This window comes from Orycteropus afer, unplaced genomic scaffold, assembly GCF_000298275.1.
Source record: "Orycteropus afer afer isolate SDZICR_OR568_19922 unplaced genomic scaffold, OryAfe1.0 scaffold00125, whole genome shotgun sequence".
Lineage (NCBI taxonomy): Eukaryota > Metazoa > Chordata > Mammalia > Tubulidentata > Orycteropodidae > Orycteropus > Orycteropus afer.
This window is the reverse complement of record NW_006921712.1, coordinates 4,359,226-4,375,842: the sequence shown is the minus strand read 5'-3', so window position 1 is coordinate 4,375,842 and position 16,617 is coordinate 4,359,226. Positions and strand designations below refer to the sequence as shown.

Below are 16,617 nucleotides of genomic sequence, written 5' to 3'. Positions count from 1 at the left end.
ATGTTGTGTTAAAGTCTCCTACTTCTAATGCAGAGTTACCTATTTTTCCTTTCAACTCAGTTAATATTTTCTTTATGTATTTTGGAGCTTTTTCATTGGATGCATAGATATTTACTGTAATGTCTTCTTAGGCATTTGACCCTTTTAGCATCATATAGTGTCCTCCTTTGTCCCTTATGCTGTTTTTCACCTTTAAGTCTATTTTACTGGAAATTAATATTGTCACTCCTGGTCTTTTTTGGTTATCATTAGCTCGGTATATTTTTTTCCACCTTTCAATTTTTAACTTATTTTTTGTCTTTGTGTCTAAAGTAGGTCTCTTGTATGCAGCATATCGGTGGGTCTTCTTTTCTCATCCAACCTGCCACTCTCTTTCTCTTGACTGGTGCATTTATTCCATTCACATTAAGTGAAATTAGTGATAGGTATGAATTTATTGCTGTCATTCTATTGTGTTTTTTGTTGTGTGGTTGGTGAATTCCTTGTCCTAACTATTTTTCTGTGCTGACTTCATTGTGTTATCAAGTGTTTTTTTCTCTTTTCTTCATTATTGTTGGTTTTGTGCTTATTAAGCTCTTATGTTTTTCTTTTTTCTGAATTTGCTTAGAAGGATTGTCAGTTATCTTTTTAGTTACCCTGAAGTACATACTTATACTCCCTAAGTTTGGAACAGTCTCTTCTATAAAGACATAGTCCTGTCTTCCTCTCCTTTTGGAAGTTTTGTCATTAAAACTTTTATTCCCTCTATTTGCTTTGTTGCTGTTGTCAGCAGACTGACTCCTTTATTTCTCTATGTACATTTCTTATGAGCTTATTTTGAGAGCCTTTTTCTGATTTGGTTTCTAGGCGGTGGTGTCAAGTATCTTGATTTTAATTTGGTGTTCTCTGTTGTGGGTTCTCTATTGGAAAGACTCTGTTTAGCATTTCTTGTAGGGCTGGTCTGGTTTTCGCAAACTCCCTTAATTTCTGTTTGTCTGAGACTGTCTTGATTTCACCCCCATATTTGAGGGACAATTTGGTTGTATACATAATTCTTGATTGGAAGTTCTTTTACTTCAATGTTTTATATATGCCATCCCACTGCCTTCTTGCCTGTATGGTTTCTGCTGAGAAATTAGAGCTTAGTCTTATTGGTTGTCCATTGTAGGTGATATTTTGTTTTTCCTGAACTATTCCCAAGATTCTTTCTTTGTCTTTGGTTTTGGAGAGGAAATACCCACAAGATTTGGGGTCTAAAATCTCTCTCAGCCTCAGCTTCCTTAACTAGTTGTGAAATAGAAATGCTCCCTCCAGAAAACTAAAGACTAACCTCCACAGGAAATTAAAGAATTGTGCTGCTACTTAAATGTAAGGCTGCTCATCTCCTGCCTGAGGAAGTGACTCTCTCAGATTCTAAGATAATTGCTGAAGTTTCCAATTAACCCCTGATGAAACAGGTGCTAATAACAGTACATCCATCACCCTGGCCAAACCATGAGTATCCATCTTACCCCCTAGAAGAAGGAAGACCTAGTATGTGGAATATACTAAATGTCTTTAGAATAACTGAATGAATGAGCAAATGCCTGACAAAGACAAAGATGTCCATACCTCTTTCAATTTACCAAACACCTTAGTTTAATGTGAATATTAATCCCTCAAATGATTGGAGGTAAGCCAATAGTTTCCTTGACATTTTTTTTTTTTTTCTTTTTTAAGATATGGGTGTTCTAGATATGGAACAATTCCAGTATGATATTCACAGTTTTCTTTTTCTTTTTTTTTTTTGCATTTTTCCTCCTCAGCTTTTCCTCCTTTCTTTTTTTTCCCCATTGCAGCTTTTGTATCTTTTATTTTTTTCATTGTGATTTGGGTGAAATTTTACAAAGCGGATTCATCTCACATTCAACAGTTCATATACACATTTTGTTTTGCGATACTGCTTACATTTCCTCAGTGTAACATCTCACCTCCCACTTCCTCCCTGTGGTTACCCTTTCCCTGTGTCCTTCTTATCTATGCATTTCTGCCTCCCTACCTTTCTCCCTGCCCTTCTGATCTCCCATGGTTGATTGTTTAAGGAGTGCATCTCCCCAGTGTATAGGTGTTCAGCTCTTAGGCCTGTCTATTATTTGGCTGAGTGTTAAGCCATGGGGGTGAGTTCAATTCTAGGCCCGAAGGATGACTTGGGGCCATAGTCTTGGGCCCAGACTCTGTCAGAATCACCAATCTCTATCAGACCAGTAAGCCTGGTCTTTTATTTTTTAATGATACTGAGTTTTGGTCAACGTTTTTCTCCCACTTTATCCAGAATTTCCAATATTGATCCCTTTCTGAGTGGTTGGCATTGGTACTGGCCACCATCTAGATCTTCTGGTCTCAGGGTCATATAGTCTGAGGTTCTCATGGTCAATGGATAATAGTCCTTTGGATCAACTGTTCCCATGTGTCTTTGATTTTCTTTACTTGTCTTTACTCTGGATGAAGGGATACTAATAGTTGCATATTACATGATACATTTAAAATTTGGAAGGCTATAATTCTGGAAGGACTCAAGATATAGACAAAACTCCTCAGTATTTGCTAGTCATACTTATTTTTGTCATGAACCATTTTGTTAAACATTCTTTAGATTATTAAATAGTAACTTCAGGAAATGAATACCAGAATTGGCAGTGTTTCTGCAAAGTATATTTTGAAGGACATGTAGGTTGAAAACACTACTTCTTTGTCAGCTCTTCCCATTTGGAAAGCTGCACTGAGACAATGCCCAATTAAACTCTTTTATTTTCACAATCAGTTAATGATAAATATCAGTTGGTAAATGAATGTTAGTTGCCGTCAAGTGGATTCCAACTGGTGGTGATCCAATGGAAGAATAGATATCTTAATTCTTTCTAATCAGGAAGCTAACACTATTTGAACATGAAGAACCATTTTGCTCTTCTTTATTCCACAATGCAGACACTTTACAAGACACAAGCAATTATTTTGTTTTCTTTCTCTGATACTAGGTCTTGCTTTCCTTGGGTCTGACCATACATATAATTGAAACCATAAGATTGTGAGGATAATAAGATTAAGATGGAAAAAAAAGTGTATTCAACATACTCCTTAAAGAGTCTTAGAGTCTTTTGAAAAACTTAGCAATAATTGCTAATTGTAAAACCAGAGCTCAATGATTCACTGAAGTCTTAAGCAATCAGAAAATAAGTATAAGCAGGGAAATTTCTGGGCCTTTTACAGTTTTATATACTTGTGGATGGAACAAGATCTCAGATTTTGACAGCCAGGCATTCCACCAGATATAGATGGATGGCCCAGGGTTTTCACGGTTCTAGTCATACAACCATTCACCATTCCTGGAACATATATGCCCTTTAACACTCTCATTCAACATTCCAAATAGCAGTTTGTTGTTGTTGTTGTTGTTGTTGTTATGTGCTGTCGAGTCCTCTCCACTCACAGTGATGCTACGCACAGCAGAACGAAACACTACCTGGTCCTGTACCAGCCTCAATATCCCTGCTGAGCCCATTGTGGCAGCCAATGTGTCAATCCATCTTGTTGAGGGTCTTCCCCTTCTTTGTTGACCTTCTACTTTACCAAGTATGACATCCTTCTCCAGGGAATGGTTCCTTCTGACAACATGACCAAAGCAGGTGAGATGAAGTCTGGCCATTCTTGCTTCCAAGGAGCATTGCAGCTGCACTTCTTCTAGGACAGATTTGTTAGTCCTTTTAGCAGTCCTGGAACTCAACATTCTTCTCCAACATCACAACTCAAAAGCATGAATTCTTCTTCAGTCTTTCTTATTCATTGTCCAGCTCTCACATGCATAAGAGGTGATTGGAAATACTATGGCCTGGGTTAGGCACACCTGAGTCTTCAAGGAGACATCTTTGCTCTTCATCATTTGAAAGAGATCTTTTGCAGCAGATATTGCCGATGCAATACATCATTGGATGTCTTGACTGCTGCTTCCATTGGTGTTAATTGTAGAACCAAGTAATATGAACTCCCTGACAACTTCATCCTTTTCTCCATTTATCATGAAGCTGTTTATTGGACCAGTTGTGAGGTTTTTTTGTCTTCTTTATATTGAGGTGTAATCCATCTGCAGAGTGTAGTCTTTAATCTTCATCAGTAAGTGTTTCAAGTAATCCTCATTTTGAGCAAGCAAAATTGTGTCATCTATGTACTGCAGATTGTTGAAGAGTCTTCCTCCAGTCCAGATGCTACATTCCTCTTCATATAATCAACATCTCAGATTATTTGCTCAGCATACAAACTGAATAAGTATGGTGAAAGGATACAACATTGATGCACTCCCTTCTTGATTTTGAACCATGCAGTATCCCCTTGTTCTTTACAAAAGACAGCCTCCTGATCTATCTACAGGTTCCTCATGAGTATAATCAAGTGTTCTGGAACTCCCATTCTTCTCAAGGTTATCCATAATTTTTTATGACCCACATAATCGAATGCTTTTCCGTACTCAAGAAAACATAAGTAAACATCTTTCTGGTATTCTTTGCTTTCAGCTAAGGTCCATCTGACATCAGCAATGATATCCCTTGTTCAACATCCTCTTCTGAATCCAGCTTGCATTTCTGGATGCTCTCTGTCAATATAGCACTGCAACTGTTTTTGAATTACCTTCAGCAAGATTTTACTTGCATGCGATATTAATGATATTGTTCAATAATTTCCACATTCTGTGGGATTACTTTTCTTTGGAATGGGTACAAATACGGATCTCTTCCAGTCAGTTAGGCAGGTAGCCTTTCAAACCTCTTGGCATAGCCAAATGAGTGCCTCCAATGGAACATCCATTTGTTGAAACATCTCATTGAGTATTCCACCAATTCCTGGAGCCTTGTTCTTTGCCAATTCCTTCAGTACAGCTTCAACTTCTTCTTTCAATACCACTGGTTCTTGATCATATGCCACCTCCTGAAATGGATGAACATTGACCTATTCATTTTGGTATAGTGACTCTGTGTATTCCTTCCATCTTCTTTTGATGCTTCCTGCATCATTCAATATTTTGCCCATAGAATCTTTCAAGATTGTGTAACTCTAGGCTTGAATTTTTTCTTCAGTTCTTTCAGCTTGAGAAATGTCAAGTGTGTTCTTCCCTTTTAGTTTTCTAACTCCATGTCTTTGCACATAGTAATTGGCTTTGTCTGCTCGAACTGCTCTTTGAAATCTTCTGTTCAGCTCTTTTATCTTGTCATTTCTTCCATTGGCTTTAGCTACTCTCCATTCAAGGGCAAGTTTCAGAGTTTACTCTGACATCCATTTTCACCCTTTCTTCCTTTCTTGTCTTTTTAATTGCTTCTTGCTTTCTTCATGGATGATGTTCTTGATGTCATCCCACAATTCCTCTAGTTTTTGGTCACTGGTGTTCAGTGCATCAAATCTATTCTTTAGATGATCTCTAAATTCAGGAGGGATATTATCAACATCATATTTTGGCTCTTGTGGACTTGTTTTAATTGTCTTCAACTTCAATTTGAATGTGCATATGAGTAGTTGATGACGTGTTCCACAATCAGCTGCTGGTCTTGTTTTGGCTGAAGATATTGAACTTCTCCATAGCCTGTTGCCACAGATGTAGTCAATCTGATTCATTTGTATCCCATCTGGTTTAGATGCATGTGTATAGCCATCGCTTATGTTGTTGAAAAAAGGTATTTGCAATGAGTAAGTCTTTGGTCTTGCAAAATTCTATCATGCAATCTCCAGCATTATTTCTATCACCAAGACTATTTTCCAACTACCTGTAACTCTTCATTGTTTCCAAATTTTGCATCCCAGTCACCAGTCATATCAACATATCTTGATTGCATGTTCGGTCAATTTCAAGACTGCAGAAGTTGGTAGAAATCTTCCATTTCCTCACCTTTGGCTTTGGTGATTGGTGCATATATTTGAATAATAGTAGACTCGACGGCAAACAACAACAACAAGTAGTAACTGGTCCTCTTTGTAGGTGTATGGATATTGCCCTATCACTGACAGCATTGTACTTCAGGACAGATCTTGAAACAGTCTTTATGATAATGAATGCCACACCATTCCTCTTCAATTTGTCATTCCCGACATAGTAGATCATATGGTTGTCTGATTCAAATTGTCCAAAACCAGTCCATTTCAGCTCACTAACACCTAGGATATCGATCTTTATGCATTCCATTTCATTTCTGACAGCTTCCAATTTTCCTAGATTCATACTTCTTTCATTTCATGATCCAATTATTAATGGATACTTGTGTCTGTTTCTACTCATTTTGAGTCATGCCACATCAGCCAATGGAGGTCCTGAAAATTTTACTCTATCAATATCATTAAGGTCATCTCTACTCTGAGGAGTCAGCTCTTCCTCAAGTTTTAAGTGCCTTCCAGCATAAAGGGTTCATCTTCCAGCACTATATCAGACAATGTTTCAGGGCTATTCATAAAGTTTTCCAGTAATACGTCAGGCAGCGTTTCACTGCTATTCATAAGGTTTTCACTGGCCAGTTGTTTGAGAAGTGGATGGTTTTTTCCTTCTTCTGTCTAAGCCCAAAAGCTCTGCTGAACCTATCCACCATGGGTAATCTGCTGGATTTGAAACACTGGTAGCATAACCTTCAGCCTCACAGCAACACTTAAGCCACCACAGGATGACAAACTGACAGACAAGTTCATCTCCCTTAGTTGTTCCTAACCCGTCTGTTCCTGCCTACCTCAGCCCTGGTCGTAAAATAGAGCCTCCCCCAAGCAAAAGCAGCCCCCAAGCCCTGTGCCACATATCTTGGGCCCTGGCCTTAAAATAGAGCTGCTCCCAAGCAAAAAGCAGCCTCTGAGTCTCCGGCCCTCCTGCCTCAGCCCCAGCCTTAATATAGAGCCATCCCAAGAAAAGCAGCCCTGAGTAGTTAGTTGATCAATAAAGATTAACTAAAGTGAATGAATGAATGTGACTTAATTAATCAGTATTTTCCATCTATTAAAACCCCAGTCACTCTTCAAAACCAAATTTAAAAGGCATCTTCTCTAAGAATATCACCTCCTTTTGAGCTGCCAAAGTATTCTGCCTTTGTTTCGATTATGGAATGTATTACATTGGGTTGTATTAGTGTATTAATAAGTCTGTCTCCTTCCCTATGAGGATAGTACAGTCTATGCCTTATTCATTTCCTTATTTGTTTTTGGATTACCAGAAGAGTGATTGGTCTAGAAAAGATCTATTTAGATAGATAAAGTTTAATTAAGAATTTAATAGTGACTGGTGATCTCATTTTTTCTTTCCCTTCATCTAATAAATTTTATTGAATACCTATTGCATATCAGGCACAAAGTCATAAAGATGGGTAAAATTCACAAGACAAGAATTCATACTACTTTCACTCATTAAATGGTCAGAATCTAATTTCTTAAAATACAGGACATTACAGTAATAGATCACACTCAGTGATGTTGAACTCTACTATCAAAGGCAAATGAAGATTAGATACATTACGCCCAAGGTATGGATTCTGCACAGAATATGTAGAATGACTCGCTATTGATGGCTGAACAAAGTTTTTCACTTGAATTCTCTGTTTAAGGCATTGCAAAAAAGATGCTTCCAGGAAAACTCCTTTTACAGAAATTATGTCCTTAGTTTTTTATTGTTGTTGTTGTTGTTATGTGCCGTCGAGTTGTCTCTGACTCACAGTGACCCCTCCTTGGGTTTCTGAGGCAGTATCATTACAGAAATAGATTGCCCAATCTTCCTTCTGAGGAGTGGCTGGTGGGTTTGAACCACCAACCTTCTGGTTTGCAGTCAAGTGCCTAGGAACTACACCACCAGAACTCCCTAGTTTTTAATTAGAAGCATAATAAAACAAAAATCACTGCACAAGTGCTAAACATAACCATATATCTTTTCAAATATTTTCCAAAAGTCCCTTTACTTAGGATACTACAACAAATTTGTATTGAATTCAGTGTGAAGAAAAGCATTCATTCACCAAGTGATATATTTTATTTTAATAGACAAAATGAATGATTGTATATCCAATGTATATTCTTTTGCCACAGCTAATGGGAATTCAAAGCAAAATTTAGGATTCAAATGCAGTAATAAACTTACTCAGGTTATTTCTTCCATATGATGTTATAAAAATTGATTTATTCATCCTGCGTTATGTTTTTTTTAATACTGTTAATGATTCTAATCTTATTTCTACATTAGTTCAGTATAAGCCATAAATAAAAATATGAATAAGAAAATGTAATATTGTGTGTACTACACAGTACTTATTTTATGGATTAAAGTCATCTTTAGCTATTTGAACACAGTAAGGCACTCCTAATTATAAATACATTTAATATTGTTGGCATTATAAAATACATTAAAGCATGTCTACTCACAAAAATCAAACCATCAATATGACTTAAAATCAGTATTTTCAAATAATTTAGTCTTAAATTTTAATGAATAAGACACCCCATTGTTCTTAAGTAGGATTTTAATGAAAGGTATCAATTTGACAATCATTTCTCTCCACCCCTCCCACCCTTACCTTTATATTTCTCCCTTCCTCCCTCTCCTTTTTCCCTCTCCACATTACTCTTCAGTGCACACTACATTTGAATATCTGGGATACAGCTTAGTATTTTGGTTTTAGTTGAGAGGTTTCACACATTATTATTTTAAACAGGAATATGATTTAGTAGTCAGCAATTCAAAAGTTTAGAATTGTAAGCATATGCTTAAGGAAGTATTCTATCTGGCAGATTATCAAACTGAATGACTACTCACACTAAGGAAATAAGAAAAATAAGAGATCTCATAGCAAATTAGACAAAAATTCACTATGTTGTGTTCCTGTAAATCCAGGTTAGTGTGCATATTAACCGAGACAATTTAAATTCTACAGAAGTTGCCTTTTTTGCTTCTGAATATGTTAGAAGTGAAATAATCTGTAAGGTTAATGTTCATTTGATATGCAAAAAGATTTATTAAAATCCTCATTCACTGTATTGAATTGCTCCAAAACACAAGCTCAATGGCCAGAGAGCAAGTAAAACTTAGCCAGTTTTTCTTTGGATTTAAAAAAAAAAAAAAAAAGACAGAAAGAAGAGATGGTAATGATTATCACACTAAGCTAAAATCTACAATCTGAACATTTACTAATAATACTCATAAGTATTATGTAACTGTAAAAATATTTCCAAAGTATCTTGACATCTTTCTCTCATTTCACTTTGTGAAGTTAATAGAATAAATACTACCTCCAAAAGAAACTAAAGAAAAGAGAAATTCAAATAGCTGACTCGACATTATAAGCAAGTTAGCAACAGAACTGAGCCAAATAACCAAGGTCTAAAACCTCTAGGACTTCCTATGCATCATTTCAATGCACACCAAAAAGACATGAGCTAATCAGCTTAGTGAGAAATGCAGAGCACAAATCAAAACTGAAAAGACAGAATACAATTCCAAATGTCACAGTATTTAACCATAAACCACCACAAGGAATAGCAACTGGAGAAACAAGTTCAAAGATCAGTAAATGATTTAGCCATGTTAATGGTTATCAGACAATATAAAATATCGATTGTAAAGACTGCATTACCCCGACACATTTACTGTTTTAGTATTAGAAGTTGAGGAAGTAGAGTTCAATTATGGCAGAGATTACTCTGACCTAACAATTTGCCAAAACATTAATAACAGTGTCACTTACTTGGCTTAGCATTAGCAACAACCACCAGGCTTTCCGGTGAGTGCACTTGGGGATATCTGCTGTTTTCTCCTGCACCTTCATTATTGCCATATTCTATTACTTCTACATGTCCAAGAGGAACACTCCATTTTAATAAATACCTTTGGCTGGTTGTTATTATAGCATTACTTTCATGAGAGGTGCTGAAACAAACAAAATATTTTTATTTGATTATATGATTATGTTATAGTATTTTTTATCCCTAAAAATATTCAAGTGAGAAACATTTAAACTGTTAAATTATAGTGTTTCTGACTTTCTTATGAATAGTTACTACATGGTTCTTCTACATGAGGTCTCCAATTAGAGAAAGAATGGGAACTATTTTAACTCTTTAATCCAGAAAACAGGGGAGAACGGTGAAATAGTGTATTTCCCAGAAAGCTTTAAGGTTTTCCATAAACGTTTAAAAGGGATAAGGTGGACATTTATGATGACTATCCAACCAAAGATTCTGAAATATTCTGAGAAGACTGTTAGCAGATAAAATCTCCTATGTGGATAAGAAATACTCTGATTGTTTTACATGAGTTAACTCTAAAATACGTTCTTTATTCATATCTGATTATGTTAAAACCATTTAAATAGAATAAGTTAGACTACTATACTCCATCATTAAAGTATTTTATTGAGTATATAGAAATTAAGTGGACAAAAAAAAGACCACATTATTTTCTTTTATCATAAAATACAACATATATGCAGAGAAATACCTAAAACACACATGTGAAGTCTAATGAACAAATACTAAGTAAACATCTGTATAATTACCACCCACCCAGTTCATGAACTGTAACACTGCTAGCACCCTGTAGTTCTCTGTGTGCCCATGAAAACCCATCCTTCAAGCAGTAACCATTACTCTGACATCTGGTGAAAATTGTGTTTTTGCTTTCACTCAAGATGTACTTTTAACAATCAAAATGCAGATAAGAATTATAAAAATGTTTGATGCTGTGCCTTAAACTGAAGTACCTGACTTACTGGGAGCCATCTCACACCTAAGCTATCCAATTTCCCTCTGATTTTAGACAATACCACTTTCCTCTTCAACTTCTAGTCCATATGGAAAAGGAAGAGGAAGCACAATTCAGATACTGATCAGAAGGAAAACAGATTGTGTATTCTATGATTTGGTGTGCCTTACATTTTTAAAAAAGGTACAGATGACCATGAATTCTCACCAAAAGTTTCATTCCTTGTGTTCAAACCTTATTATTCCTATAAAGGAAATTTGGGACTTTTGATGTCCTCAGTGGCTGAAACAGGGCTGTGAGGGAAAATTTTAACATTTTAGCCTAACAAAATATATCCTTATTCCATTACCTTAAGGAAGACCATCATCTTACCACCTTAAGTCAGTATCACTGAAAACCGCTGATAAAACATGGATGGGTAAATGAGCTGTTACTCATTATTTCACTTTGTAAAAAGATCTTTCAAAACATGGAATCTATGCTAGAAGGCAGGGAAGTATTATTTTAAGAAATACTCCTAATAGTAAACACAGCTAAGCAGATTGCCAGGTCTTTCCTCTCATGGAGCAGCTGGTGGGTTCTAACTGCTAACCTTTCTGTTAGCAGTCAAGCTCATAACACTGAACCATCAGAGCTCCCTTACTTTGAAAGGATCAATTCTTATTCTCTTTGAAAGCTTACCCATTCTGTCAACTCAAGAACTTAAAAATAAGTAAAATTCCAAAACACTCAAATTTACTTGTTGTTGTTGTTATGTGCCGTCGAGTCAGACCCGACTCGTAGCAACCCCTCCTTGGGTTTCCGAGGCAGTATCACTACGGAAGTAGATTGCCTCATCTTCCTTCCGAGGAGTGGCTGTTGGGTTTGAACCACCAGCCTTCTGGTTAACAGTCAAGTGCCTTAATAGTGGACCTTTAGTAGGGTTAAGAATCACCCCTGAGCTCTTAGTCCTTCTCTGAGCATTGCAGTGTTTTTGATGCACTGGTTCTCCTCCTACTTTTTGAGAAATATTAAGAATGAAAACAAAAGTTGTTGAGGGCCTTTCCCTCCTTTGTTGACTCTCCACCTTACCAAGCATGACATCCTTCTCCAGGGAATGGTACCTTCTGATAACATGACAAAGTAAGTGAGACAAAGTCTCACCTTATGAAAGCAGAGAAAAACAGATGCATAAATGTGCTATTCTTAATTCTAATGATTCTAAAAACCTATAAACTATTCCAACACATCCAAATTGGGTAAATCTTAAGTTATGTCCTTTCACAGCTTCACTAAGTCAGCTCTATCTCCAAAGCAAGAATCTGAATGGCTTTTTTCTACTTGAGGAAAGCTACAGAGTTATGAATACAGACTGTCAGAGGTTAATGTGTGGCAAAGGTAAATTCAACAATAGAGCCCAAGACATTAATATGAGTGAAACAAAAAGAATTCTTTACAAAAGGAGGACATGATTAAAACTGTATTACTCAGACTTACTTTGTAGCCACAACAATATGAGAACAACATAATAAAATATGATAATTACTGACAGTACTATGTGCCAGGCACTATGCTAACAGTTTTAATGAGTTTTCTCACTTTAATTTTTACAACTCTATGATACCATTCTACTTCCGTAGTGATACCACCTCAGAAACCCAAGGAGGGGTCGCTATGAGTTAAGTCCGACTTGAGGGCACATAACAACAACAACATGATACCATTATCATCCTTATCATTATTATTTTAATTATTACCATTCTTATTTTACAGATGAGGAGTCTAAGGCTTAGAGTGGGTAATTTTTCAATGTTATAAGGAAGTTGAGCTGGAATACAACTCTAAGAAGTCTGACTCCATAAGGTGACCTCTTAAATATTAATCCATACTGCTTCACTGCCTCAGACTCTATAGTAATGGTGAGGAAGGTGGGAAACATGTATTTGATAGTAAATGAGGATGATGTTGTTACATGACGTTAAGTCAGTTCTGACTCATAGCAACTCTATAGGACAGAGTATAACTTCCCCATAGGGTTTCCTAAGCTGGACATTTTTATGGTAGCAGATTGCCAGGTCTTTTCTCCTGTGGAGCAACTGGTGGATTTGAAGCTTCAACTTTTCAGTTAGCAGCTGAATGATTAATTGTTGCCCTACCAACACTCCTTAATGAGGATGTTTGGCATGAAAATTGTCATGCTCAGTGTTGTGCTAATAAATGTTAAACAACTGGTTCTTATGGGAGAAGAGAGCCTTGACTTAGAGCATTTGCTAGTTTTCATGGAATAAATACTCTCATCATGGATGATCTGAAGCCCAATGGCTTAGCAACCAGCTCCAAAATACCTGGAAATTTAACAGTTAATTCTCACAAGCTTTTATGAACTGGCTCCTGGACACTACTTTTTCTTGTATTACTTTATATAGCACCAAGTACTGTACTCATTTTTATAATAATTTCCTTCTAATCTTCCTATACTTGAAGAGCTTTTAAGTTCTCAACTATCCTCAGCATACATTATTATTCTACTACTGGAGAACAGTTCTCATGCAAGATTATTTTAAATGAAAAAATTAAGATAGAAAAAGTAGGTTAAAATGCTACTAATTTTCTTGGTTTACACTAAATATGAATATGCTACATCTAATTATAGGAGCTCTGGTAACATAGTGCCTAAGGCACTAGACTGCTAACCAGAAGTCTGGCGATTCAAACCCACCAGCCACTCCTTGGAAGGAAGATGCAGTGATCTACTTCTGTAGTGCTACTGCCTCGGAAACCCAAGGAGGGGTCGCTATGAGTTGGGTCCGACTCGACAGCACATAACAACAACCACAAATCTAATTACATAGGAAAAACATAGAGCAAAAATGTATTTTTAAAAAATGTATTGATAGAGAAGTAGCTAACATGAAAGAAACTGAAAAATGAACAAGGTAAATAAATAAATGCAAAATTATTATTATTCGTTGTTGTTGTTATGTGCCGTTGAGTCGGCCCTGACTCATAGTGACCACTCCTTGGGTTTCCGAGGCGGTATCACTATGGAAGTAGATTGCCCAACCTTCCTTCGGAGGAGTGGCTGGTGGGTTTGAACTGCCAGCCTTCTGGTTAGCAGTCAAGTGCCATAGGCACTATGCTACCAGAGGGTGATAAAAGAGTCAATTTACTTTCTAAATTTAACATTAGCCTTGTCTAAAAAATAAATATTCCTCTACATGTTTCTAATTTCTAACGACATTGACATGGGGATTTTCAGTGAATATATTTAAAAATAAGATTATTTATTTTAAGGTTTCCCGTAATCACAGAACTAAATGATTAAGCTTTGGTGTACAGATCAGTTCAGTTAGAATGAGAAAATAATGACATTCTTCACTTATTCTTAGACACATGTAACAGTGTAATTTAAATCTAACATATGAATAAAATGTTTTCTTACCGTGCACTAACTGTAGCACACATTAATACATCATTTAACATGAAGATCCGACGTTCTTTGGTTTTAATAATTTCTCCTCTGTCATTGTAAACTGTTTCTATCATATCATCAGATCGAATGAGGTATCTATTTCCACTGCTGAGAAGCTGAATATTCAAAATAACACTTGACAAAGTTACTAATATTGCTTTTACCAAGAGAGAAAAAAATGATTGTTGCAAAACATATGACTCTATAGTGTTAACATTTCACAGGTTTTTTTCTTTAAAGATAATCCACATATTCCCACTCACTCTTCTACTCTTACTCACTTCAATTATGTACATAAGATTGAAGTTTAGAAAGTGACTTTTTTTAATTTACTGAATGTCTTACAAACATCAATGCTGGCAGTTATACTAAACAGTGAATAAAATCATAGTTTCTCCTTAACACAATTTCTATCGCTAAAACAACTGATTGATCACAGAAGAGCTTCATTAGTTTTACCTATTATTTAACATAATATCGCTCTTAAAAATGACTTCTTTGAAGTTTTGCCTTCTTCACTACAAACTTTCATTCCATGGTTAGTCATTCTGTTTTTTGTAACAACGCATCAATTAGAAATCTTTATAAGTGAAAATTATTTTTGTTAATTTTACTTTTACCAAAAGCTAGTATAATTAAAATTTTAACTTTTTATGGTATACTGTATTTTATTTCAAGGAGACAAACAAAATATCATTAGAGCTTTGAAAAGATCCTTTATAGTAATTAGTGATTAAAGTCATAGAGAAGAAATACCTATTAAACACATCAGCCAAATATAAAATTTAGAATTCTTAGCTCAGATGATCTTTAAGGCCTCTGATCCTAAGTCTACATAAGCTGTCTAGCTCCAAGCAATGCAGACACCATTCTCACAGTTTAAGTTTTCTTGACATGCTCTTAGGAATAATGAAGCCATGTACATACATATTTATGTACTCTAAGTAATGCATCACTACTTTTTATGTACTATATAGTGGTTACTTTATATGAGATGGGTATTTAAACATTATGTGCATGCATTATTTTGAATAACTTATCAGTGACATCAAGAATATAATTTAATATAATTTTCTGCTTAAAAAATTGCTACAAAAATCATTTGGAGATTCACAGAAAGCTAAAAGCTGTGGCTTAAAATGGTATTACTATGAAGCTCTCATAGTTAAATTACTACGTGGCGATATACGGTAGGAAATTATCCCCACCGACAAAAACAAAAGGTGATTTTAGCAACACTAAACATCATGTATAATTATTTAATACTGCTCATACAAAATAAGATCTTTCCATGGGTCAGGATCTTAAATAAATATGGCAAAAGCCTATATAAAATGAAATTGTTATTGCAGGGAAATTATTTTGTAAATATAAAGCTGCACCACAGCCTTGCAAATGAACTATTTCCATACTGTGTTATGCATCATTTTTTCATGATAAACATAGCTTTGCCCAAGCACAGATGAGTAGAAATAAAAATATGTGTAATTATTTTGAGCTTTTATTATTATTATCTAAAATGAAATACTGCATTTTGGAAGTAAAATTAAGCTAAGAAAGTTGTTCTCAACCTTTCTGAGGTGCCATCCATTTAAGAATCTAATGAATCTGTGAACCTCTTTTGTGAAAACATGCACATACTAACAGAGAAATAAAGGCTTTCATGCAATATTCAGATTATGAACTACCTGAAGCTCTCCATTAATCTCTATACAATTTTATGAGAATTATTAACAGTATACTATATTTTTTATTTATTAAAAAAAGTTAGTAATAAATGGCTCAAATAGTGATGGTTGATTAATATAAAACAAAATTAAGTCACCATAGAATTGAAAAAAATCTCTCTCAACCTTGTTTAGGTATCTTTCATTTATGGCTTTTGCTATTTGTTTAATTTCACAGCGTTGATCAGCATCTCTTTTCCTTTCATTTAATTTCTCTGCTAATGTTTCAAGCTCTGTAAGCGCCATCTGAAGAGGAAGCCTGTCAGGATGTCCCTTAGATGTATTCTTCAACATATCCTTTGAGAAACAAGGTAAAATGGTGGAAGTGTGATTTTGGATATTGAGGGACGTAGGCAGTTATCACATGCAAACTTTTAGTCTCAAACAATTACATCATTCGAAAACAGACAACTGGAAAGATGGCAATGACATCAGTTACTTCTAGTGAAAAATAAATCAGACACTTTGGAAAGGATACAAAACTATGTGAATCATGATTTGGCTGAACATTTGAAGACCTCCTTTTGCAAAAACAAAATTGACTTATTCAATGGCATTCTTAACAGGAAAAAAGCTAGCATTTTATAACAAAGGACACTATAAATACTAACATGCCACAATCATAGAAATGGTTTGTTCTCTGTAACTATGTGCAAGAAGACAAATTGTTTTTCTATATTTGAGTCAGACTAATGGACCCATAGGAACTCTGCTAGCATAGT

At 35.4% G+C, this 16,617-nt stretch overlaps 1 protein-coding gene across 1 annotated transcript in view; it reads right to left on the bottom strand.

Moving 5' to 3' along the window:
- ARHGEF10 (Rho guanine nucleotide exchange factor 10) overlaps window positions 1–16,617 on the bottom strand; it is a 249,456-nt gene that overhangs the window by 131,374 nt on the left and 101,465 nt on the right. The window contains exons 18-20 of the mRNA XM_007944435.1: window positions 16,022–16,192; window positions 14,139–14,284; window positions 9,702–9,883 (exon numbers count right to left, since the gene is read on the bottom strand). Coding sequence (XP_007942626.1) covers window positions 9,702–9,883; window positions 14,139–14,284; window positions 16,022–16,192 — 499 coding nt within the window. The remainder of the gene's footprint in view (window positions 1–9,701; window positions 9,884–14,138; window positions 14,285–16,021; window positions 16,193–16,617) is intronic.